The sequence below is a fragment of the Pristiophorus japonicus genome, chromosome 2 (assembly GCF_044704955.1).
Source record: "Pristiophorus japonicus isolate sPriJap1 chromosome 2, sPriJap1.hap1, whole genome shotgun sequence".
NCBI lineage: Eukaryota > Metazoa > Chordata > Chondrichthyes > Pristiophoridae > Pristiophorus > Pristiophorus japonicus.
In genome coordinates this window covers 357,646,203-357,673,742 of record NC_091978.1, presented here as the reverse complement: position 1 = coordinate 357,673,742, position 27,540 = coordinate 357,646,203, and the positions used below count along the sequence as shown (strand labels likewise).

Here is a 27,540-nt window from a genome sequence, read left to right as displayed (position 1 = left end):
ACTTCAACGCCCAATAACACACTGCGAGAAATACGCAAGGGTTGCGTGATAACTGCGTGAGGGACATATCTGGCGATCAATGTTCCCTCTAGCTTTTTTGGGGGTGTGCGACGCCCTTTAAGGGGGCTTGCGTGTTTTTTTTTCCCATTTATAAGCCGGTGAGCGGGACCACCAGACCGCCACACAGCCACACAGCTTAATGGCAACCTTGTCGGTGACTAGTTTCACCGGAGATGTTAGCCCCCCCTGACCCCCGATTTTAACCTAATGCACGCTGGGTGTAAAAGCGGGTGGGTTTGGCTAAAATCAGGCTACTAGTATCAGCTGTGGCTCAGTGGGTAGCACTCTCGCCTCTGAGTCAGAAGGTTGTGGGTTCAAGTCCCACTCCAGGGACTTGAGCACAAAAATCTAGGATGACACTCCAGTGCAGTGCTGAGGGAGTGCTGCACTGTCGGAGGTGCCGTCTTTCAGATGAGATGTTAAACCGTCTGCTCTCTCAGGTGGACGTAAAAGATCCTATGGAACTGTTTCAAAGAAGAGCAGGGGCGTTATCCTTGGTGTCCTGGCCAATATTTATCCCTCAATCAACATCACTAAAAACTGATTATCTGGTCATTATTACATTGCTGCTTGTGGGAGCTTGCTGTGCGCAAATTGGCTGCTGCGTTTCCCACATTACAACAGTGACTGCACTCCAAAAGTACTTCATTGACTGTAAAGCGCTTTAAGATATCCGGTGGTCGTGAAAGGCGCTATATAAATGCGAGCCTTTCTGTGCTATTTCGCTTATTTAAAATCAATCAATCTTGTTAAAGGCTTGGGACTGGCACCGTGCCGACATTCACCTAGCACTCTGACAGGGCTTTGAAGAAGTCCTACGCATTTCGCCCCTTGCTCCGCCCCACTTACAGTGCAAGGCACTTTTACCAGAAGTGAAGGCCCACGAGACAGCATTTATAAAAAAAACCACGAGTCTCGGCTCTCACCGGCTCTCCCACTCTTTCCTGTGCGAGTCGTAAAGCTGCTTCCCAGCACTTCGCTGTACAAAACTGCCTCGGTGATTGGAAGAATCAACGGGAGTCAAAACGTCAAAACAAACCCAGGCAACCAACCAGAGTTTTCATTGAATGTTTTTTTTTTCTTCTCTTGTTTTTGGACTTCAACAAATTCTCAAGATGGCTGGGGAAGTGGGTGACTCAGTGGGCACTAGAGTGGGCTGTCTCCACGTACTCACACTATGGCCGTTCAATTGCCCCTTTGTTAGCTCTACTTTCGTTTTCAGAGACCCTGATGTTTGATGTGTCTGGAAAATGCATCGGAGAGGAATGCTGAACATAAGAAATAGGGAGCAGGAGTAGGCCATTCGGCCCCTCGAGCCTGCTCCACCATTCAATAAGATCATGGCTGATCTTCTACCTCAACTCCACTTTCCTGCACTATCTCTATATCCCTTGATTCCCTTAACATCCAAAAATCTCTCTCTTGAATATACTGAAAGACTGAGCCTCCACAGCCCTCTGGGGTAGAGAATTCCAGAGATTCACCACCCTCTGAGTGAAGAAGTTTCCCCTCATCTCAGTCCTAAATGGCCGATCCCTTATTCTGAGATTGTGACCCCCTGGTTCTAGATTCCCCAGCCGGGGAAAAACATCCTCCCTGCATCTACCCTGTCAATCCCTGAAAGAATTTTGTCTGTCTCAATGAGATCGCCTCTCATTCTTCTAAACTCGAGAGAATAGAGACCAAATCTGAAGACAACAAGATGCGCTACATATTCATTGGGTAAACAGGGAGTTGAATAACTTTATCTTTAAATCTATTTTTCTCATCACTTTTTAATCACGCTCGCCGCCTCTCTTGACAACGTGACTCTTTGCGGGAAGGGGGCGGAGGCCGAGCCGTTGTCAGCCGTGGCAACGAGCAGCGGTAGTCTGTGTCATACGGTGCGTGTCGCAACACAGGCCTGACTCTGATGCTCGCGAGCGTGCCGGAACGTTCAACGGAAATGGAAAAAGCACAAACGGGCGATATTGGAACGGCCAACCCGTAAAACACTCTGTTCAATTTTTTGTTCTCTTGGAAGTCATTGGAAAGGGTGCATAATGGGGGGTGGGAGGGGGGACACCGTCTGCTAGTGGCCATTTTACACCCACAACAAAGTTGTCGCTCTGCCTACTATGGATGCCGGGTAACGGTCAAGACTGGGAATCTAAGGTGTATTCTAGTGGCCCCTCATCACTTCCATTCTATATTCTGTAGCTGTATGCAACCATCCTTTGGGGTACAGTCCTGTTCCTTGGGTGATTATATAAATGGAACATGAGGACAGATCGCATGTCATGCAGCAGGGTGATTCAGGGCCTGGGCATCAGCCACATGGCGATGAGGGCCTTGGGTCCCCGAGTAAAGGTGTCGCCCCTTTAAGAACCTCCCCTTTAAAGGTACTTGCACCTGAAGTGGGAGCACCTGGAGAGGGAGGAGAGTTTCCCCAGCCAGGTGAGCATAAAAGGGGAGGTTCAGGGGCAGTAATGGGTTGAGAGATGCTGGGAGTTGAAAAGCTCAAAGATGATTAGAAACATAAAAACATAGAAACATAGAAAATAGGTGTAGGAGTAGGCCATTCGGCCCTTCTAGCCTGCACCGCCATTCAATGAGTTCATGGCTGAACATGCAACTTCAGTACCCCATTCCTGCTTTTTCGCCATACCCCTTGATTCCCCTAGTAGTAAGGACTTCGTCTAACTCCTTTTTGAATATATTTAGTGAATTGGCCTCAACAACTTTCTGTGGTAGAGAATTCCACAGGTTCACCACTCTCTGGGTGAAGAAGTTCCTCCTCATCTCGGTCCTAAATGGCTTACCCCTTATCCTTAGACTGTGTCCCCTGGTTCTGGACTTCCCCAACATTGGGAACATTCTTCCTGCATCAAACCTGTCTAACCCCGTCAGAATTTTAAACGTTTCTATGAGGTCCCCTCTCATTCTTCTGAACTCCAGTGAATACAAGCCCAGTTGATCCAGTCTTTCTTGATAGGTCAGTCCCGCCATCCCGGGAATCAGTCTGGTGAACCTTCGCTGCACTCCCTCAATAGCAAGAATGTCCTTCCTCAGGTTAGGAGACCAAAACTGCACACAATACTCCAGGTGTGGCCTCACCAATGCCCTGTACAACTGTAGCAACACCTCCATGCCCCTGTACTCAAATCCCCTCGCTATGAAGGCCAACATGCCATTTGCTTTCTTAACCGCCTGCTATACCTGCATGCCAACCTTCAATGACTGATGTACCATGACACCCAGGTCTCTTTGCACCTCCCCTTTTCCTAATCTGTCACCATTCAGATAATAGTCTGTCTCTCTGTTTTTACCACCAAAGTGGATAACCTCACATTTATCCACATTATACTTCATCTGCCATGCATTTGCCCACTCACCTAACTTATTCAAGTCGCCCTGCAGCCTCAGAGCATCCTCCTCGAAACTCACACTGCCACCCAACTTAGTGTCATCCGCAAATTTGGAGATACTACATTTAATCCCCTCGTCTAAATCATTAATGTACAGTGTAAACAGCTGGGGCCCCAGCACAGAACCTTGCGGGTACCCCACTAGTCACTGCCTGCCATTCTGAAAAGTCCCCATTTACTCCTACTCTTTGCTTCCTGTCTGACAACCAGTTCTCAATCCATGTCAGCACACTACCCCCAATAACATGTGCTTTAACTTTGCACATTAATCTCTTGTGTGGGACCTTGTCGAACGCCTTCTGAAAGTCCAAATATACCACATCAACTGGTTCTCCCTTGTCCACTCTACTGGAAACATCCTCAAAAAATTCCAGAAGATTTGTCAAGCATGATTTCCCTTTCACAAATCCATGCTGACTTCGACCTATCATGTCACCTCTTTCCAAATGCACTGCTATGACATCCTTAATAATTGATTCCATCATTTTACCCACTACCGATGTCAGGCTGACCGGTCTGTAATTCCCTGTTTTCTCTCTCCCTCCTTTTTTAAAAAGTGGGGTTACATTGGCTACCCTCCACTCCATAGGAACTGATCCAGAGTCAATGGAATGTTGGAAAATGACTGTCAATGCATCCACTATTTCCAAGGCCACCTCCTTAAGTACTCTGGGATGCAGTCCATCAGGCCCTGGGGATTTATCGGCCTTCAATCCCATCAATTTCCCCAACACCATTTCCCGACTAATACGGATGTCCCTCAGTTCCTCCTCCTTACTAGACCCTCCGACCCCTTTTATATCCGGAAGGTTGTTTGTGTCCTCCTTAGTGAATACCGAACCAAAGTACTTGTTCAATTGGTCCGCCATTTCTTTGTTCCCCGTTATGACTTCCCCTGATTCTGACTGCAGGGGACTACGTTTGTCTTTACTAACCTTTTTCTCTTTACATATCTATAGAAACTTTTGCAATCCGTCTTAATGTTCCCTGCAAGCTTCTTCTCGCACTCCATTTTCCCTGCCCTAATCAAACCCTTTATCCTCCTCTGCTGAGTTCTAAATTTCTCCCAGTCCCCGGGTTCGCTGCTATTTCTGGCCAATTTGTATGCCACTTCCTTGGCTTTAATACTATCCCTGATTTCCCTTGATAGCCACGGTTGAGCCACCTTCCATTTTTTATTTTTACGCCAGACAGAAATGTACAATTGTTGTAGTTCATCCATGCGGTCTCTAAATGTCTGCCATTGCCCATCCACAGTCAGCCCCTTAAGTATCATTCGCCAATCTATCCTAGCCAATTCATGCCTCATACCTTCAAAGTTAGCCTTCTTTAAGTTCTGGACCATGGTCTCTGAATTAACTGTTTCATTCTCCATCCCAATGCAGAATTCCACCATATTATGGTCACTCTTCCCCAAGGGGTTTTGGGGGACATGGGGACGTGGGGACGTGGGGACGTGGTAATTGAGTAGAGCTGTGGAAAACCAAAGGGCAGAAAACGCGAGTGGGAGTTGTGTACAGACCACCAAACAGTAGTAGTGACGTTGGGGATTGCATCAAACAGGAAATTAGGGATGCATGCAATAAAGGTACAGCAGTTATCATGGGTGACTTTAATCTACATATAGATCGGGCTAACCAAACTGGTAGCAATATGCTGGAGGAGGATTTTCTGGAGTGTATTAGCGATGGTTTTCAGACCAATATGTCGAGGAACCAACTAGAGAGCTGGCCATTCCCCTAGATTGGGTGTTGTGTAATGAGAGGATTCAATAGCAATCTTGTTGTGCGAGGCCCCTTGGGGGAGAGTGACCATAATATAGTAGAATTCTTCATTTAAGATGGAGAATGACACTGATAACTCAGACTAGGGTCATGAACTTAAAGAAAGGAAACTTCGATGGTATGAGACATGAATTGGCTCGGATAGACTGGCGAATGATACTTAAAGGGTTGATGGTGGATAGGCAATGGCAGACATTTTAAAGATCACATGGATGAACTTCAACAGTTGTACATCCCTGTCTGGCGTAAAAATAAAATGGGGAAGATGGCTCAACTGTGGCTAACAAGGAAAATTAGGGATAATGTTAAATCCAAGGAAGAGGCACATAAATTGGCCAGAAAAATCAGTAAACCTGAGGACTGGGAGAAATTTAGAATTCAGCAGAGGAGAACAAAGGTTTTAATTAGGAGGGGGGAAATAGAGTATGAGAGGAAGCTTGCAGGGAACATAAAAACTGACTGCAAAAGCTTCTATAGCTATGTCAAGAGAAAAAGATTAGTGAAGACAAATGTATGTCACTTGCAGTCAGAATCAGGTGAATTTATAATGGAGAACAAAGAAATGACAAACCAATTGAACAAATACTTTGGTTCTGTCTTCACTAAGAAAGACACAAATAATCTTCCGGCAATACTAGGGGACCGAAGGTCTAGCGAGAAGGAGGAACTGAGGGAAATCCTTATTAGTCAGGAAATGATGTTAGGGACATTGATGGGATTGAAGCCGATAAATCTCCGGGGCCTGATGGTCTGCATCCCAGAATACTTAAGGAAGTGACCCTAGAAATAGTGGATGCATTGGTGGTCATTTTCCAACATTCTTTAGACTCTGGATAATTTCCTATGGATTGGTGGGTAGCTAATGTAACCCCACTTTTTAGAAAAGGAGAGAGAGAGAAAACAGGGAATCATAGACCGGTTAGCCTGACATCGGTAGTGGGGAAAATGTTGGAATCAATTATTAAAGATGTAATAGCAGCAGATTTGGAAAGTAGTGAAAGGATCTGTCCAAGTCAGCATGGATTTATGAAAGGGAAATCATGCTTGACAAATCTTCTAGCATTTTTTGAGGATGTAACTAGTAGAGTGGACAAGGGAGAACCAGTGGATGTGGTGTATTTGGACTTTCAAAAGCCTTTTGACAAAGTCCCACACAAGAGATTAGTGTTCAAAATTAAAGCACATGGTATATGGGGTTAATGTATTGATGTCAATAGAGAACTGATTAGAAGACAGGAAGCAAAGAGTGGGAATAAACTGGTCCTTTTCAGAATGGTAGGCAGTGACCAGTGGGGTACCGCAAGGTTCAGTGCTGGGACCACAGCTATTTACAATATACATTAATGATTTAGACGAAGGAATTGAATGTAATATCTCCAAGTTTGCAGATGATACTAAGCTGGGTGGCAGTGTGAGCTGTGAGGATGATGCTAAGAGGCTGCAGGGTGACTTGGACAGGTTAGGTGAGTGGGCAAATGCATGGCAGATGCAGTATAATATGGATAAATGTGAGGTTATCCACTTTGGTGGCAAAAACAGGAAGGCAGAATATTATCTGAATGGTGACAGATTAGGAAAAGGGGAGGTGCAACGAGACCTGGGTGTCATGGTACATCAGTCATTGAAAGTTGGCATGCAGGTACAGCAGGTGGTGAAGAAGGCAAATGGCATGTTGGCCTTCATAGCGAGAGGAATTGAGTATAGGAGCAGGGAGGTCTTACTGCAGTTGCACAGGGCCTTGGTGAGACCACACGTTGAATATCGCATACAGTTTTGGTCTCCTAACCTGAGGAAGGACATTCTTGCTATTGAGGGAGTGCAGCGAAGTTTCAGCAGATTGATTCCTGGGATGGCAGGACTGACATATGAAGAAAGACTGGATGGACTAGGCTTATATTCACTGGAATTTAGAAGAATGAGAGGGAATCTCATAGAAACATATAAAATTCTGACGGGATTGGACAGGTTAGATGCAGGAAGAATGTTCCCGATGTTGGGCAAGTCAATAACCAGGGATCACAGTTTAAGGATAAGGGGTAAGCCATTTAGGACCGAGATGAGGAGAAACTTCTTCACTCAGAGAATTGTGAACCTGTGGAATGCTCTCCCACAGAAAGTTGTTGAGGCCAGTTCAAAGATATATTTGATATATAAAGAATATAGATATTTTCAAAAGGGAGTTAGATGTGACCCTTACAGCTAAAGGAATCAAGGAGTATGGAGAGAAAGCAGGAATGGGGTACTGAGGTGCATGATCAGCCATGATCATATTGAATGGTGGTGCAGGCTCGAAGGGCCGAATGGCCTACTCCTGCACCTATTTTCTATGTTTTCTATGGTTTCTATGTTAATTGTATTCAATGAAGATGTTTGTAACTTGGAGATTGATGAAGTTTGTAAAAATGAGTCTGTGAAAGCTACAGTGTTGAAAGGCCGAAGGACCTTTCCTCCTTCTGAGTCTGAGACAGTCACTTTAGCCTAAAAGTTGAGTCCAGGCCTCAGGAGACTGAATTACATCAAATTTACAACACTAAATGGCCATTCGGCTCAATAGGTCTGTGCCGGTGTTTATGCTCCACACGAGCCTCCTCCCACCCTACTTCATCTCACCCTATCATCATATCCTCCTCGTCCTTCCTCCCTCGTGTACGTATCTAGCTTTGCCTTAAATGCACCTATACTATTCGCCTCAACTACTCCCTGTGCTGGCGAGTTCCACTCTCTTGGTAAAGAAGTTTCTCCTCAATTTCCTTATTGGATTTACCACTTTACGAGATGAATCATCTCACCACTTGAGTTATGACACCAGAGACCGCTTTCACTTGGGATCTGAACCTCAAAGCAAACTGCCGCTTAGCCAAGACCTAGTGTACCATCTCACTCCGAACTGATATCAGGACTCACTTTCACTGCAACGATATTTAGGTTGTGGTTTTGTTCTTGTATCTTCTAAATAAACAAGCCGTTGAAAGAATTGTCAAAAGAACAAGGGTTCAATCCTCACCAGCTGCAGTCAAAAGTTTCGGGTTCCGTGGAAACCTCAGGCCAAAGAGCCTTGTACGGTCTGGAGCTAGCAAATTTAATTAGACTGATGTTTTTAAAACCTAGTTTAAAGAATGTAACTCGCCATTGCCAGAGCGCAGGTAATCCAAAGCCAAAAGACCAAATGTGTTGCTGTGTCAAGAGTTGGTCAAGATTGTCACAAACCCAGTGCTATACCACCCAGTACTGTCTCTGCCACCCTCTTCCTCTCTGTGCACCAACTGGGTTTTTGTTAACACTGCTATAATAGTTGGGAGATTTATGAACCCCAAAAGCGATAGGGGAGAGTAGGGAGTGGAGTAGGGGGGGCGGGCAGGCACATATCCCAGCCCAAGTGTCAAGATGAGTCAGCCCGAGATCTCCACTCACCCAAAGTTCGCAGATTGAGGGGGAGGTCTTGCTTTGCCTGGCGTTGGTTGGCACCCATGCCTTTAGGAGTAGGTCTCCAAGGGGTCAACTTGCACAAATATTCTTCTCAAAAAAAAACATTTTTTTTTAAAACAAACATTTAAGTTCCTCCTTGGGCATTGAGGCCTGAACGCTCCACTTCTGCCATTCCTTGAACTGGTATGCCTGGTCTCGCCAGCGGACTTTACCATTCAGATACCCAGCCCCGTACTTATACAGCTGGCCTCGTAATGGAGAGGCATAGGCTCCATCCCTTACATGTGGGTTCAAGTTCCACTCCAGGGACTTGAGCACATAATCTATGCTGACACTCCAGTGCAGTGCGGAGGGAGGGCTGCACTATCAGAAGTTCCGTCTATCATGATGAGACGTTAAACCGAGGCCCGGTCTGCCCTCTCAAGTGGGCGTAAAAGATCCAATGACACTATTCAAAGAAGAGCAGGGGAGTTCTCCCTGGTGTCCTGACCAATATTTATTCCTCTACCAACATCATTAAAACAGATTATCTGCCTCGTGCATCTGCTTGCTGTTTGTTGGATCTTGCTGTGTGCAATTCGGCTGTCATGTTTCCCTACATTACAACAGTAGGCTGCACTTCAATGTTATTTAATTAGCTGGAAAGCACTTTCAGGAAAGGCGTGATATAAATGCTTTATAGAACTGGAATGACATAGACCTCAGCAGCTGATACCTCTGAATGGACTGGCTCACAAACTGAGCCCCAGGATGAAGAACCCAGGGCTTGAGCACATCCAGTCCTTCAACTTGAATAAAATGTAATTTGGACGCAAAACAATTATCTAATATATTCCGTTTTTTTCATTGACTAACAGGAGTTGGGAAATCAAGCAAAGGGCATGCCAATCCCAGTTACCAAATTCACAGATAGAAACATTTTGTTATGCCTCTGGGTTTCATTTGGGAAAAGGCTTTGCTTACAAAATCGGGCAGCAACAGTACTTCCTGCATATAAAAAAAAATACTAGCTTTACGGATCACAAAACTCACTGGAAATTGGCAGAACAATGAGCAGCAGACAGGCTTACAGGATCAACAGAAAATAAAACTCACAAATAATTAAAGGTCAATGATTCCGAAGCACGTTTTGGATCGCGCAAATCGAATGTTGTCGTGTGACATCCACTGGGCGTCGGGAGCAGGTTCTACCGGCCTTGGTCTCGGTTTAAAACTCAACACTGTGGCCAGATGGAACATGTGGGAGCAGAGGAGGAGCCTTCTCCGTGCCTCATAAACACAGAGGAACACGGCAACCGAACCAGAAACGCAACAGGCCCACGTGAAAAGCCAAAGGGCAAACCAAAGCCAGCTGCAAACAGGCACCGTCCACTTACCCACCTGCAAAAATGGTCATTTTAAACTGGCTCAGAGGCTCTTGTACCAAACCACCTTTAAAAGTCCCAGCTTGAAGTCACAGTAACGTTAAACAAATATGTAATCCATTTGTTTCATGGGTTCTTTGCTTAAGAATTCATGGCAACTCATTGCTATTATGAACTAGTTGGTTTATTAGCAAAATGGTCTCCTAATCTGAGGAAGGACATTCTTGCTATTGAGGGAGTGCAGCGAAGGTTCACCAGACTGATTCCCGGGGATGGCAGGACGGACATATGAGGAAAGACTGGATCGACTGGGCTTGTATTCACTGGAGTTTAGAAGAATGAGAGGGGATCTCATAGAAACATATAAAATTCTGACGTGATTGGACAGGTTAGATGCAGGAAGAATGTTCCCAATGTTGGGGAAGTCCAGAACCAGGGGTCACAGTCTAAGGATAAGGGTAAGCCATTTAGGACCAAGTTGAGGAGAAACTTCTTCACTCAGAAAATTGTGAACCTGTAGAATTCTCTACCACAGAAAGTTGTTGAGGCCAATTCATTAGATATATTCAAAAGGGAGTTAGATGTGGCCCTTTTGGATAAAGGAATCAAGGGGTATGGAGAGAAAGCAGGAATGGGGTACTGAAGTTGCATGATCAGCCATGATCATTTTGAATGGTGGTGCAGGCTCGAAGGGCCGAATGGCCTACTCCTGCACCTATTTTCTATGTTTCTATGTATGTTTCTAAAAAGTTTAACAATCACACGACATATTAGCAGTTCATCCACCAGGCTCACAACCGCCTGCCTCATCGTGGAACCCCGAACCCAACTGGCTAGGGTTTTATTGGGTCTTGTGAACATCACGTGACTGGCTAAGCCACTCACAATGCAACAGCTCTACAGCTAACTTGCTTGAAACTTTCATTCAATGGTCCCTTGTTTTTTTGAGAGCACCAAAAACCACAAATTAACAATTGAACATAGACGGAACCTTTGTCAAATCAAATCAAATTAAAATTCTGTTGCTGGTTGAAATGATGCACTCCAGTCCCTCCGGTGCTCACCTCAGCTCGACAGACCTGTCAGCATACTCACAGGTGCATACATTACAAAGTACAGTATCTGTTCTGTCACAGCCAGCAAATGGAAGTTTACTTTTGGCCACCTGTCCGACTGTCATCTGGCTCGGTGTCATTTGACTGATTACACTCCTGTGAAGCGCCTTGGGACATTTTAACGGCGCTACACAAATGCAAGCTGTCATTGTTATGGTTAATGGCTCAACGTGTCGCTGCTGCAAGGACCGATTCAAGGATAATCCAAGCCAAAGAATAGGCTGCATTCTGACAGGATAATCTGCACATTTAAAAATAGAATTCAATGAATGTGACTGGCCTGGCATAGCTTCCAATGGCTGCACTGGAATGAATGGCTTTTTCTAAAATATTGCAACTAATCGATTCAGTCAATGGAAAGACATATAGGCAACTTATGTTGCCTATGTATAGCGACCGGTGAGTTGTTGTGATCGGGAACGCACTGCCTGAAAGAGCAGCGGAAGCAGATTCAATAATAACTTTTAAAAGGCAATTAGATACCTACTTGAAGGGAAAAAATATGCAAGGCTATGGGGAAAGGGCAGGGGAGTGGGACTAATTGCATAGTTCTTTCAAAGAGCCGGTACAGACACGGTGGACCAAATGGTTTCCTTCTGTGCTGTATCATTCTAAGATTCTATGATTCTTATATTGCCTATAGTGTCTTCTGTAATTCACTTTGATTTGCGACTGACTAGTTTATTCCAGAACTCATGGCTGGGATTCTGGTAACAGGAAATTACGTGGTAGTGATATACACCATTATTGTCAACATATTTCCATGGATACCATTTTGCAGTTTTGATGTTTTTGTGGACGGGCCAGGTTATCTGACATGTATGGGAATGCATCATCACGGTTAAGTGTCTCCAAAGCAATGTGCGAAGAAATCCCATAAGCATTTTCCAATTCTTTGTACGCTCTGTCCTTATAGATATATCCCACATAGCAAAACCTAGAACCACAACAACTTGTATTTATATAGCGCCTTTAACGTAGTGAAACGTCCCAAGGCGCTTCACAGGACTATTTTGCGCTAAAAATTTGACACCGAGCCGCATAAATAGAAATTAGCGCAGGCTTGGTCAAAGAGGTGCGTTTTAAGGAGCGTCTTGAAAGAGGAAAGATAGGTAGAGAGGCGGAGAGGTTTAGGGAGGGAGTTCCAGAGCTTGGGGCCTAGGCAACAGAAGGCATGGCCACCAATGGTTGAGCGATTATAATCAGGGATGCTCAAGAGGGCAGAATTAGAGGAGCGCAGACATCTCGGAGGGGGGGGGGGCTTGTAGGGCTGGAGGAGATTACAGAGATAGGGAGGAGGCAAGGCCATGGAGGGATTTGAAAATAAGGATGAGAATTTTGAAATCGAGGCGTTGCCGAACCAGGAGCCAATGTAGGTCAGCGAGAACCGAGTCGAGGCTTAGAATCCTCCCAAGTGGCGTACAACTGCAACTTAACTAGTTGAAAGCAAGCAGCTAACTAGCAAGGATGTTGATAAGCTTCCGATTAGCTGCCCCCTAGGGTCATCCTACCGTTACAACGTTGGCCTCCAGAGCTCTCTGGAGTGGAAAGAATCGTGGTTCTCCCACTGACTGATGCATCCCACTGTGTCCTGTCACTGAGGGAGCGCTGCATTGTCAAAGATGCCGTTTTTTAGATCAGATGTTAACCAAAGGTCTGTCTGCCTGTTCGGGTGGACTTAAAGATCCCACGGCACTATTCAAAGAGAGCTCTCCTGGTGTGTCCTGGACAACATTCATCTTTCAACCAACGTCAACAAAAACACATTAAAATAAAGAGAAACTGTTTCCAATACCTGAAGGGTCAGTAACCAGAGGGCACAAATTTAAGGTGATTGGCAAAACTTTTTTACGCAACGAGTGGTTAGGATTTGGAATGTGCTGCCTGATAGGGTAGTGGTTACAGATTCAATAGTGGCCTTCAAAAGGGAATTAGATAAATATTTGATGGAGAAAAAATTGCAGGAATACGGGGAATGAGCCAGCGCAGACTCGATGGGCCGAATGGCCTCCTTCTGTGCTGTACTGTTCTATGATTCATTTAATTGCTGTTTGTGGGAGCTTGCTGTGTGGAAATTACCTGCTGCATTTCCCTACATTACAACAGTGACTATACTTCAAAATTACTTAATTGGCTGTGAAGTTGATGTGGTATATTTGGACTTTCAGGAGGCTTTCGACAAAGTCCCACACAAGAGATTAATGTGCAAAGTTAAAGCACATGGGATTGGGGGTAGTGTGCTGACATGGATTGAGAACTGGTTGTCAGACAGGAAGCAAAGAGTAGGAGTAAATGGGGACTTTTTAGAATGGCAGGCAGTGACTAGTGGGGTGCCGCAAGGTTCTGTGCTGGGGCCCCAGCTGTTTACACTGTACATTAATGATTTAGACGAGGGGATTAAATGTAGTATCTCCAAATTTGCGGATGACACTAAGTTGGGTGGCAGTATGAGCTGCGAGGAGGATGCTATGAGGCTGCAGAGCGACTTGGATAGGTTAGGTGAGTGGGCAAATGCATGGCAGATGAAGTATAATGTGGATAAATGTGAGGTTATCCACTTTGGTGGTAAAAACAGAGAGACAGACTATTATCTGAATGGTGACAGATTAGGAAAAGGGGGGGTGCAAAGAGACCTGGGTGTCATGGTACATCAGTCATTGAAGGTTGGCATGCAGGTACAGCAGGCGGTTAAGAAAGCAAATGGCATGTTGGCCTTCATAGCAAGGGGATTTGAGTACAGGGGCAGGGAGGTGTTGCTACAGTTGTACAGGACCTTGGTGAGGCCACACCTGGAGTATTGTGTGCAGTTTTGGTCTCCTAACCTGAGGAAGGACATTCTTGCTATTGAGGGAGTGCAGCGAAGGTTCACCAGACTGATTCCCGGGATGGCGGGACTGACCTATCAAGAAAGACTGGATCAACTGGGCTTGTATTCACTGGAGTTCAGAAGAATGAGAGGGGACCTCATAGAAACGTTTAAAATTCTGACGGGGTTAGACAGGTTAGATGCAGGAAGAATGTTCCCAATGTTGGGGAAGTCCAGAACCAGGGGACACAGACTAAGGATAAGGGGTAAGCCATTTAGGACCGAGATGAGGAGGAATTTCTTCACCCAGAGAGTGGTGAACCTGTGGAATTCTCTACCACAGAAAGTTGTTGAGGCCAATTCACTAAATATATTCAAAAAGGAGTTCGATGAAGTCCTTACTACTAGGGGGATCAAGGGGTATGGTGAGAAAGCAGGAATGGGGTACTGAAGTTGCATGTTCAGCCATGAACTCATTGAATGGCGGTGCAGGCTAGAAGGGCCGAATGGCCTACTCCTACACCTATTTTCTATGTTTCTATGTTTCTAAGCACTTTAGGACCTCTTGAGGCATGAAAGGAGCTATATAAATGCAACATTTATAATACTGCATATAAATGATGCTGTTTATTCGGTGAAATGATGCTCACTGTCCCTCTAGTTCAATTAACAGTACAACAGCATGTCAGTATACTCGATAATGGGAGACTTCTGTCTATTCTTGTCCGTAACACCTCCTATTGCCAAAAAACCTGGCTGAAAACCATAAAACCTGACCCACAAACTTGAATTCCACAGATGATAAATAATAAAACAGGCGATTTGAGTGTGTCAAGAACCTAACATCTCGGGAGCTTAAAAAAACCTTGGGGCCTCATTCCTGCAGCTTACAACTTCATTTCAACTCATAGAATCATGGTTACAGCATGGAAGGTGGCCAATCGGCCCATTGAGCCCGTGCTGGCTCTCTGCTAGAGCACTTCAGCTAGTCCCACTTCCCCGTTCCTTTCCCCGTAGCCCTGCAAAATGTTTTTCCTTCGGGTATTTATCCAATTCCCTTTTGAAAGCCGCAATTGAGTCTGCCTCCACCACCCTTTCAGGCAGTGCATTCAAGATCCTAAACACTCGCTGCGTTTAAAAAAAAATTCTTACATCGCCTTTGGTTCTTTTGCCAATCACCTTAAATCTGTGTCCTCCGGTTCTCAACCCTTCTGCCAATGGGAACAGTTTCTCGCTATTGCAGTGTCAGCTGTGGCTCAGTGGGTAGCACTCTCGCCTCTGAATCAGAAGGTTGTGGGTTTAAGTCCCACTCCAGGGACTTTAGCACAAAAGAAATCTGGGTTGACACTCCAGTGCAGTGCTGAGGGAGCGCTGCACAGTCAGAGGTGCCGTCTGTTGGATGAGATGTTAAACCGAGGCCCCGTCTGCTCTCAAGTGGATGTAAAAGATCCCATGGCACTATTTCGAAGAAGATCAGGGGAGATCTCCCTGGTGTCCTGGCCAATAGTTATCCCTCAATCAACATAATAAAAAAACAGATTATCTGGTCATTATCACATTGCTGTTTGTGGGAGCTTGCTGTGCGCAAATTGGCTGCTGCGTTTCCTACATTACAATAGTGACTACACTCCTTCGGTACATCATTGGCTGTAAAGTGCTTTGAGATGTCCAGTGGTCGTGAAAGGCACTATATAAACACAAGTCTTTCTTTCTTTATCTACCCTGTCCAGACCCCTCATGATTTTGAACTCCTCAGTGCAATACTGCTTTGTAACGCGCTCCAACCCAGGTGGTGTCCTACGCCAGTTTTGTGTTAAATGAAATAGGAGCTAAGCCTTTCCTGCTCAGAAGGCCCTAAAACATCAGGCAAATTGTAAAAGGATCTACAAACCATTTCTACTCCCTGTCTGGATTGCAGATGCACAAGCGCATGGGCTGTACTTTCCCAGCAATTTGAGTACATTTTGTTACTCGTCAATAAGATTAAACTAGTTTTGACAGTCGATGCTTTTATTTAACATTTACTCCATGGTTATAATGACCTGGAGAATGCACAGCTCTCAGTGAGGACCCAAGAAAGTCACATTGGAAACTAAGAGAGTTAATGCTTTTCATTATAATTCTACAGGATCTCTCTTCATTAGTGGTTAGTTGCTCGGCTACATTTTCCTCTTTGAAGCTTCGGTCCGTCATTACAGCAAACCTTTGAAGCTCCATCTGTCGTTAGTTCTAACAGTGGGGGAGCAAGGTCGCGCCGATAGGGGTGTCGGGTCACGACCAATGCAGCCAGCACCTCCACGCAAAGCAAATCAACGTGAGAAGTTGGCTATCTTACTCTTAAGTTCTTTCTGGTACTACTATACTATATATTTTTTTTTTGCTTAAATGAGAAAGATGCAGAAAGACATATAGAATCCCTACATTTATGGGTTAACATGATAAGATTGTTTCGCTCAATGATGCATTGCCAAAAATAAACACCAAATAAACGCACTGCATTCACTGCTGATTGTTAATACAATGAAGTTTATCATTTAAATAATGCAGAAAGCAGCATTGGCTACATGTAGCAGTAGGTTATAACCACTGTGATTTACAACCGTAACACACCAACACACTGAGCACTTTATGATACAATGGCGCTCGATTGTAAAGGAATTAAAAACACAAGCCTAGAAATTACACTGCGCAATAATATTTGCGTTATGACCATTTAATACACTCGTCTCTAAATGACTTTGTCCCCTATTTTAGCACAGGCGTTAGCCTGCTGGATAATAAATAGATTAATAACTCCAAAGTAATTCAATACTAAACATATCAGGGTGTTTGTACACTGTTCATTCACAGCGCAACTTCTAAATTCTTTATTTTTAAAAATCAAATCTTTCATCCATCACCAAGGTGATTTGAGGTTACTTAACCCAGAATTATCTGCTAACTGTAACCATACCTATTCACTGAGACTCCATGAAGAAATGTGACTCACTCTTGCAGAAACTGCATTCTCCAATATCTGAACAGAGTAAATATATCACAATTACGGACATTACATCCTATTTGATTTTACAACAATGTTGCGGAATTATTTTTAATGGACTTGGGTTTTTCTAAACTGCAGCATTTCCCTAATAAAAGTGATATATAGTAACCGACTACATCTTTTCCTTTGATCTTAAAACATAAATATTTCACTTAGAAACAGATGTGTTATCCTTTAACCCTTTCACTGATTGCATTCGCAGGAGATGCTGTTGTCTATTCAAGTTGTTTCGAAGACTATTTTCTTGTTTGCAATGCATTTATGTTTATTCATTTGGTAAACTTTGCCTATTTTATAGTGGTCACAGAAGGTAACATACATAAAAAAAACTTGGTGCAGCAGTGAGGAGAGAGTGCAGAAAGATAACACTCGCCCTATCCCCGTCAGAGAAAATCTATTGGGCACAAAGACAAGGTAAATGAAGAAAGCAAAACAGGCTAGAGATGTGCTTCTGACTGGTACACTTTTCCTCTCTGTTCTCTCGTTCCCTAAAAAGTGAGTCAAAATGCATTGTCTCCACAATCTAGGGGAATTGCTAATTGAATCTTTAGAAAGGCACTTATTCCTGTTCAGCTACAGCTACAGTTCAACGGACATCAATCACCGTCCAGCATCTCATTCTTCATAGGTCAGCCCAGTGACAGGCTATTTGACTGCACGAGGCATCGCCACTAAACCTGAGCTTGTAGTTGTGCTTTCCATTGGGAGGGGAGGGGGGGGCACTGGATAGTGAACCAGGGTGGGGACCCTGGGTGCTCTTCCCCCTCCTTAGTCTAGGGGCGCTGTGCCCAATTCTAGCACCCACAACAACACCCAGGCGCATCAGCCGATATAACATATTTCCATCAAAAACATAGGGTGTATCTTTTACTCTGTTTCAGTGTTTGAGACAATCTGTCTAGACCAACTGATAAGGTCATCTCTCATATGAAACAATGCTGCAATCCCTCCTGGCAAATCGGCCAAAGCAACAAGCACAACTGAATTGATTTACCACATTTCACAACAGGGACAACAGTCTCACATGTGTGCTGAAGTCAAGCTGTGCTGCGCTCACCCCAAGAGTCATCTCTCGCCCCACCACTGTGGGAACAGGGCTGGTTTGTGCAAGCGCTCGACACAGACATCAAGAGAAAGATCTAAACTGTACTTTCCATTATCTGATAAAAGTGAGCTGAGTGGCGAGAAATCGGCCGACGCTTTTGACAGCTGCAAGTTGCCAATGGTCGAAGATTTGATAGACTGCTTACCATAGAGGGTGTGGTAAGCTAAAGCTGCCCTTCTGATGGCAATGATTGTCACGAATGAACAAACAGCCACAGTGTACAAGACAACAAAGTACAATGCAACAAGAATATAACTTTAAATCAAGCATTTAAAGAATTAAACAGCCATCAAACAGCTAGGGATGAAGCAGATACAACAACAACTTGTATTTCTATAGTGCCTTTAATGTAGTAAAACATCCCAAGGTGCTTCACAGCAGTGTTATAAGACAAAACAAATAAATTTTACACCGTGCCACATAAGAAGAAATTACGGCAGATGACCAAAAGCTTGGTCAAAGAGGTAGGTTTTAAGAGCGTCTTAAAGGAGGAAAGAGAGGCGGCACTATTACTTAATATAGAGCTGAAAACAGCAAAACACTGATAATTAACAGCATCATGCATTTATTTAGCGCTTTTAATATTGTAAAATGGCACAAGGCCCTTCCTTCACAGGAGCATAACATGACAAAATTTGACACCAAACCACTGTAGGAGACATTAAGACAGGTGACCAAACACTTGATCAAAGAGGTAGATTTTAAGCTGCACCTTAAAAGAGGAGAGAGAGGCGAAGAGATTTGGGGAGAGCTTAGGGCCTAGTCAGCTGAAGGCATGGCCGCCAATGCAATGAAGGAAATAGGGAATGCACAAGAGTTGGAAAACGGCAGAGTTCTCGGAAGGTTGTAGGGCTGGAGGAGGTTACAGAGGGATTTGAACTCGAAGACAAGAATTTTAAAAATGACGCGTCGCTGGGCCAGGAGCCAATGTAGGTCAGCGAGCACAGGGGTGATGGGAGAACGGGACCTGGTGCATGTTAGGAGGGGTCCTCAACATATGGACATAGTAATCATAAGCCGCTGGCAAAAGTAGCCTTTGCAGATTTTAGTTCCGGCGGATACTGTAAAGCAGAATTAGTAAAACACATGGAGCTGCTGAATATTTCCTCATTCATAAGATTCTCTGAACGAACTAAATGAAATTGCAACATGTTTTTACCTTGGAGCATAAATGCTACCACAGACCACAAGCAGGTTAACATTGTGAGGTCTCTGGGCATGCAAAATGCGAGCGACATTTATTTTTGACTGCGTATGCTGCTCACTATTCTACACCTACGCAGACTTTTTTTTAAAAATCCAGTTCAATCTCTTTTTTTTTAAAAGACTGTTCACAAGAACTGTGTTGCGTTTACAAGGGTCATGCACATCTTTGCTTCCCGTATTGATTATCCAAACTCTACGGCAGATAATAATTGCATACATCTATCCCGACCCCTAGGAGCACGCAGCACCATTTTCTCTCCAATATTAGTACAATTTTCCACTTGAGCAAAATAATCAAACAGTGATTTGATATTTTCTGCGAGCAAGGCAAGAGCAAAGACTAATCCATCAACATTACGTTGTCACAGCAAAGGCAGTGGGAACTGTCAACTTCAAAATCTCCATAATTAAAGCCAGTTTAGCAATGCCCTTCAAAAAAAAAACTATCTTAGCTTTCCGACTAATTCGGTTTGGTACCGAATTTGCACATGCAAAGTGAAGGACACACTGCGCTGAGGAAAAGATGGTGTAAGTTTGCTTGCTGTAGGGTTAGACTAGCATCTTGTTGTCTGGCCTGCTGAGTGTTTCCAGCATCTTCTGTTTATATTTAAGATTTCCAGCATCTGCAGTATCCTCAAATTCTGCCCTCTTGAGCATCCCTGATTATAACTGCTCAACCATTGGTGGACATGCTTTCAGCTGCCTGGGACTCCCTCCCTAAACCTCTCTACCTCTCTTTCCTCCTTTAAGACGCTCCTTAAAACCTATCTCTGTGACCAAGCTTTTGGTCATCTGCCATAATTTCTTCTTATGTGGCTCAGTGTCAAATTTGCTTTGTCTTACAACGTTCCTGTGAAGTGCCATGGGACGTTTTACTACATTAAAGGTGCTATATAAATACAAGTTATTGTTGTTTTGTACCAGCACCTCATGCTATAAGCTTGGCAAACCAAAATGCACTGTGTGAAACGGTTTTGAATCCCTTTTGGCCTATTGCCCCTGTCCTTTGCCTTGCACCTCCAACTACAATTCATCACGTGCATCAAGACTGTAATTTGAAACCGCCCAAGGAATGCCTAGCTTCAAAGACACAGTAGCATGTAAATACCAGGACGGGATGAATTCTACCGTGTTAACAGACTGTTTTACCCAATTCTGTCAGAACTGAACTGCAGAACCATCCATATTACAATCGCCTGATGTCCGCCATCACCTTACTCCAAATCTTGCCATACACACACTTACTCCCAGCTTCTGCACACACATTTTAATAAACTACTGCTCGGGGAAATTGTTATGGTTAACAGGCAGATTTGAGTCTCTACTTCTCTACCTGCACTGCGGGATTAACTAGTGAGAGAATCAGGGACAACATGATCTATTCCGATGCCAGAACTCATCAGAAAAAGACGTTCAGCAATCACAAAAGGAGATAAAATTCAACTCGGCCAACAGAACTTGGGTTCAGTTTTACCCCTTAGTTTAAAAGAAAGAAGAAATACTTGGATTTATATAGCACCTTTCACGACCACCGGATGTCTCAAAGTACTTTTGGATTGTAGTCACTGTTGTAATATAGGAAACACGGCACATGCAAGCTCCCACAAACAGCAATGTGATAATGACCAGGTAATCTGTTTTTTGTTATGTTGATTGAGGGATAAATATTGGCCAGGACACCAGGGATAACTCCCCTGCTCTTCGAAATAGTGCCATGGGATCTTTTACGTCCACTTGAGAGAGCAGACAGGGCCTCAGTTTAACGTCTCATCCGAAAGACAGCACCTCTGACAGTGCAGCACTCCCTCAGCACTGCGAGTGTCAGCCTAGATTTATGTGCTCAAGTCCCTAGAGTGGGCCTTGAATCCACAACCTTCTGACTCAGAGGTGAGAGTGCTACCCACTGAGCCACAGCTGGCAACTAAGAGGGGTTGAAGGAGAGGAAAGCCTCTATCAAATGAAGCAAAGAAGTACTCCACTCCACGTTACCCCGTTGTTCATTATGACCTACAGAATGCTGCAATACCGAGTGCGTCTGATGTCACACTTTACATCTCTGGGCAGCAGGCATCATTGATTTCACCCTGTTTCTGCCTGAAGAACTATCTAAATGCATGGCACTGACACGACCCATGAATTATGACCTCACGCGGATTGACGCCAATAGGACACATGCATGGGTCACAATGTTGCAATGATGTCACGTGTGTTGTGACATCATTGTGGCACATGTGTCCATGTTAATCAATGGGATGGTGTGTACAGCACAGAACCATTCAGCCCAACAGGTCTATGCCACTGTTTATGCTCCACACGCGCCTCCTCCTACCTTACCTCATCTCACCTATCAACATATCCTTCTATTCCATTCTCCCTGTGTACGTATCTAGCTTCCCCTTAAATTAATCTATTCACCTCAACTATGACATGTGGTGGAAAGTTCCACATTCTAAGCACTCAGAGTAAAGAAGTTTCAACTTCATTGGCTGTAAAGCCCTTTGAGACGTCTGGTGGTCGTGAAAGGCGCTATATAAATCCAAGTCTCTCTTTATTTCTCCCTCCTGATTTCCTTATTGGATTTATTGATGACTATTTTATATTTATGGCCCTTACTTTTGTACTCACCCACAAGGGGAAACGACTGCTCTGCATCTACCTTATCAAACCCCTTCATTATTTTATAGAACACTATTAGGTCACCTCTCAACCTTCACTTTTCGAGAGAAAAGTGTCCCAGCTTGTATTGTCTTTCCTGATAGTGAACCTATTGGTGTATCATTTTTCTCTATCTGAACGTGCAGTTATCCCACAGTTTAAACGGTATTGACTGAAACGGACCGCAGTACACTGGGAAGTTGACCAATATGGGAGACATCAGCTGACAATATCACTGCTGCTGGTCTGTCCACAAACTCACAGCAAACCACCAACCAACTAAACCGCTCTGGACAGAGTCAGATTATCCTTTTTGCAAACTGAACTGGCTCCGAAATAGGAGGCGATCTGGTTTGCAGAAGGACAGAATTGATGGGGGTGTGAAGTGGCGTCCAAGGACGGCCACATTTACACCGCATCGAGACCACAAATCCTTACTGTACGCACGACAAGGACTCACGCTTGTGTGTCAAGCACCTCGCAACACAACTGCGTAAACCACAGCCAAAAGGGTGTGTGTTTTTCCCCTTTTTTAAGGTTTGACATCATAACACGTGTGGCTTCAACAGCAAAAATTGAACCAGCGTTCGCACTGGGATCGAGCCTGGCAGCAAATTTGCTCTGGGAGAGGCCTTGTGGCATCTCGGTCAAGTATTTCCATGTAGGTAACCAACTTCAAAGGCAGACTCGAGTGACACCAGATCTGTGGTTATGTAGCACGAATGTATGTTGAAGTCAAAACATTCTATCATAAAGGTTACTCTTATTTGAAACATCTCCCAATTCCACCGTGAAATCTTACATTCGCAGCCTTCTGACACAGTTCCAGGTCTATATATTTTTTTAAGTTGCTCTTATTCTGACTGTTTAAAAAAAAATCTGTAGTCTGACAAGCAGCATGCATGGTCCCCACTGACAAACACCAGGACTTACTGCTCCTAAATCAACAAACCTTTTTTCTTCCTCCCCCGGGGTGGTGAAGAGAGAGGGAATTTCAAATAAATGTCCCCTCACTCTGCACCTTCTCAACAGCATGGGGGAGTTTCAGCAGCACCCTGGTCGTGTACACCTTTGTTGTTGTTGGCCCTATTTAAATTTAGCGGTTAAACAACTGGTTGTGTAAATTTAGACTCTTGCTTTTGTGTGGAGCGGGAAAGAGGCGGCGATAATCAACACATCTCTCAATCTGCCACAGAGACATCAGTGCTTCTTCTAGTCAAAACAATCCGGAATAGCAAAAATCAGAGGCCACGCAAACATCGCAAAAGTAGCCAGTTTCACATTTGAATGACACATATATATTTCTAAAGTCATTAGAAAATAACATTAGCAAAATAAACAAACATCGTCACAGGCTGAGTCCTGAAATACTCAAGACATACACACACATGCACCACTTGACTGCGGTCTGTTTTTAAGCAGAACTTGCGGGTGAAAGTAAAGCCGAGGCTGCCTCTCTTTAAATGCAGAGCTGGGGCTAAGGAGGCTGAGACAGGGCGGTGGGACATGTCCGGAACACACACAAACACACACACCCTCACCTGCAGCGGGCGGCAGCCTCAGTCGAAACCCTGAAGCTAGGGTTTGTTTGTGGTGGTTGTACAATGTAAAATAAAGACAGCGTTTACTCACCGTTCTGGGGACGGGAGGGGAGAGCGAGCCGTTGTTGAGGTAGGGTTCTCCGTTGAGATTGGGGACCATGATGTAGCCCGGTTGGTAGCTGCAGTAAGCCGGACCCTTGTTGTACATCGCACCATCCTGCCTCTTTCCTATTCAAAGTTTTTTTTTTAAATAAAGAATTGGAGGGGGTGGTGGAAACAAAGAAGGGGGGGAAAAAATCACACCAGCAAATTACACATTGATAATCAAATGCAAACTTAATTGTAAAATGTTTTGGAAACATTGCTCGCTCACCCTCCTCGCTGCTGTTCCTCACTTTGTCCCGAAAGGGATCGTCAGTCACTCGCGGCCGTCTCCCCACCTGGAGAATCAGTGACAAGTTAGAGAGAGAGAGAGAGAGGGCAGGGAGGAAAGGGAGAAGGGGAGAAGGAGAGAAAGAGAGATGTTATTGCAGGGGGGTAAAGATGTGGGACGCGGGTCGGTTCTGTGTGTGTGTAAGTGTGTGTGTGTGTGTGTAAGTGTAAGTATATGTGTGTATGTGTAATTATGTGTGTAAGTGTAAATATGTGTGTAAGTGTGTGTGTATGTGTAAGTATGTGTGTAAGTGTGTGTATGTGTAACTATGTGTGTAAGTGTGCGTGTGTGTAATTATGCGTGTAAGTGTAAATATGTGTGTAAGTGTGTGTGTGTAAAAGTGTGTGTAAGTATGTGTGTAAGTGTGTGTGTAAGTATGTAAGTGTACGTGTAAGCGTGTGTGTGTGTGTGAATATCAGTGGTCATGTCATTACCTCGGCTTCGGCCGGGTTGCTGTTGCTGCTGCTGTCGCTGCCCGGACTGATCTCCGACTCGTTGACAAGCGACGACTTGAGGTCGGCCAGATCCCGCTCCTCCGTGCCGCTGATCTCCGCCAGGATTTTGTCCTCCTGCTCGCCCTCGTCTTTGAAGGCGATCATCTCATCGTTGGCTCCCAGCTCCGGGTCGCCACCGCTGTTTAGCTGCGGCATCCCTCTCTCTCTCTCTTTATTCTTCTTCTTGTTGGAAGTTTCTATATAATGTCTTATTTGGGAAATTTATGGGGAACTGGGGGGAGGGGGAAGGGGAGGGAATCCTGGAGAAAACAAATCTGACTTTGAAAAGAAAAAGCCAGTCCCTTTTTTTTTAAATTGCAATTAAAATGATTTAAACAAGTCCCGCAAGTTCCAGCCAGAGAAACCGAGATGCTAATAGCTCTCTCTCTCTCTCTCTGTGTGGTTGAATGCAAACTCTTTCTTTGCCTTGCTTTCTCTTTTCTTCTGTCTGTGTCTTGGGAGTCAAGCTAGTTAAAGCAAGCCCATAAGACTAGTTGGTTGGTTGTGTTTGGAGACGGCGAAGAGTAATGCAGCAAAAAATAAAGCAAGAGGCAAGGAGGAGGGAGAGAGAGAGAGGGAAGGGGAGGGGGGGTGTGGAGATCAAAGCCGTGCCGCCGGGGTGATTGACAGCTCTGATTGACGGGGGAGATTTACAATTGTCCTCTTGCAACTCTAATGAGATGCAGAGCAGCCTCTGCAGGCAGACTGAGGAGATTTTGCAAATGTACCAGCACTCACCGAGAATCTATTTTTTCCCCTTCAAAATCAATGCACAAAATAAACAGCCCCATTTTACACCCCACTTTCAGCCTATATATATATATATATATTTTGGGGGGGTTATGTTGGGTGGGGAGGGGGTGCGATTAAACCTACTGTGCTCTCTTCCAGCCCAGATCTACGTAAGTTTAGGAATGTTTATTTATTTTGGGGGGATTTTAAGCATTTATCCAGATCAAACTACAAAAAGTACGCCAAGGATTTTTTTCTTGAAAACTGAAGTTTAATTAGTGGGAAGCAAGCTAATTTAACCTACCTCCACCCCGCCTCCCCATTTAAAGCTGCCACAAGGTACAATCTTTTGACACAAATGCAAAGAGAGTGCAGAAACGCGTGCTAACAAGCGTCCCACAGCCAAGGCAACTGAGAACATTAGATCAAAGGAGTTTTACTTGCGCCGGGGCATGGTACATGACTGCTACAGGTACCAAGCAGAATTGTGAGTTGTTTGTTTGAACAAGGTGCTCGCTCTCCTTCGTAAAAGATTCTCGAGACACAGGAATATATGTTAAAACCGGGGGCTGGGGGGAATTCAAAGACAATATCAAACAGTCCCAACCACAATAGTGCATCTCTGTTTATTTTTTGAACTCCAAATTTTTTTTTTGAAAAGCAAGGCAAAGTTCTGAACCCCGTGTAAATAAATAACGTGTTTGAACCTTTTATTTAAGTTCTGCCCGAGACAAAGAAATATCCACGGCACCACGGGAAGTAAACATTCCCAGGACGTCCTGAATATGTCATGTTTAATAATAACGAGGAAACGCTCTCTTTTAAAAAAAAATTGTGCCCATTTTCCGAGACAGTTATCTTTCGTTACATGAATTCTTTCCCATGACATTCAAGCTCGTGCAAAATAATGAAACGTGGTGATAGCCCTTGCCTATCGATAGGTGAACTTGCCTATCATTTAAGTGAACTTTATATTATAAACTGGATAAGGGAACTGAAAAGGAAAAGACTGTGCAGGGCTTTAGGGAAAGAGCAGGGGGAGTGGGACTAATTGGTAGCTTTGACTACACTCCAAAAGTACTTCATTGGCTGAAGAGCAAGTCTTCTTTCTTTCAAAGAGCTAGCACAGACACGGTGGGCCGAGTGGCCTCTCTCTGTAAGATTCTATTCTGTGAATCTATAGTGTTTTTTTTATCCTATAGAGGGAAATAATATATTTAAAAAAAAATCTGAATGGCTTTGCTGTCCTCTTGGTGTGTGACTGTAATCGGGAGGCGTTCCATTTGAAGGGTATTCCCAGTTTTGCCTTCATGCGCTGAACCCTTTCCAATTATGTTTGGTACTACTTTTTTAATGGGCAGAAGGGAGGAGGAGGGGGTGGTGAGATGCTTGATGCCAAGCTCGTTAACTCAGGAAGCTTCAACTCCAACGCAACAAGGCAAGGAGACAACCTGTTGATGCGTCACTGAATGGGACAGAGAGAGAGGGAAAGCAGAGAGTGCTTGTGATGGGGGGGCACTCGAACTCTCTGATCTCACCGACAGACATATACTCAAAACTTAAAACAGAGACACGCGCAACATCAACAGCGCACTCCTGCCAAGAGAAAACGGCGAGGGAAGGACGCGAGGCTTGATGTAACAAGAAAATAAATGAAAGTGTGTTGTGTGCCGGTTTAATCTACAAGTGTGAAATGCAATTAAAAAACAAACATATATTAATGCATCCACAAACATCAATCCTACTCTTATAAACACAGTCCAGGTATGGAAACAAAACAGGGTGTAGGTCTGGAGCAAGAGCACAATGTTAGGAAAACAATCCAGGGAAGGATTGGGTTTAAAGATTGTGGCAAGAGGCTTTGATGTGACCGACAGGATGAACGTGGCACTGAATGTTGACCATCAGGATGAAAGAGAGAGGGAATTGCCAACACTGTGTGTGTGTGTGTTTTAAAACATCTTTAAATTCGGTGCGGGAAACCTCTTCTCTGAGAGCCCTTTCATCTTGCCGATAGGGACAGATCTGGATAAACACTTTGTGAGAGGGAAAAGGGTGTGTGGGAGGTGGTGCTGGTGGAGGGGATTGAGGGATGGGAGACAAATTAGGGGATATTTTATTTTAAAAAAGCACAATTTAAATCTCAAAGTTTTGCAGGGAGAAGCAATGTTCATCTGTTTTAATATTAGTGCATAAAGGAACGGTGCTTTGTTGCAGTTGCTGCGTGCACTGATCCCAGCGCTGGACTGCACATTGCGTGAGAAGAGGGTTAAACACGGGGCTGATCTTATAAAGCAGGGGGTGGAGCCGGGGAGGCGGAGCCGGCCGTGCCTTTGATCTCTCGGCGGCCGCTTTCTTCTCTCTCCTTC

The 27,540-nt window shown here is 44.4% G+C and overlaps 1 protein-coding gene across 1 annotated transcript in view; it reads right to left on the bottom strand.

Moving 5' to 3' along the window:
• lef1 (lymphoid enhancer-binding factor 1) overlaps positions 1-24,610 on the bottom strand; it is a 172,117-nt gene extending 147,507 nt beyond the window's left edge. Inside the window, exons 1-3 of the mRNA XM_070866057.1 lie at positions 24,380-24,610; positions 23,886-23,952; positions 23,604-23,740 (exon numbers count right to left, since the gene is read on the bottom strand). Of these exons, the coding sequence (XP_070722158.1) occupies positions 23,604-23,740; positions 23,886-23,952; positions 24,380-24,595 (420 nt within the window). The 5' untranslated portion in view covers positions 24,596-24,610. The remainder of the gene's footprint in view (positions 1-23,603; positions 23,741-23,885; positions 23,953-24,379) is intronic.
• Positions 24,611-27,540: the final 2,930 nt, after the last annotated feature.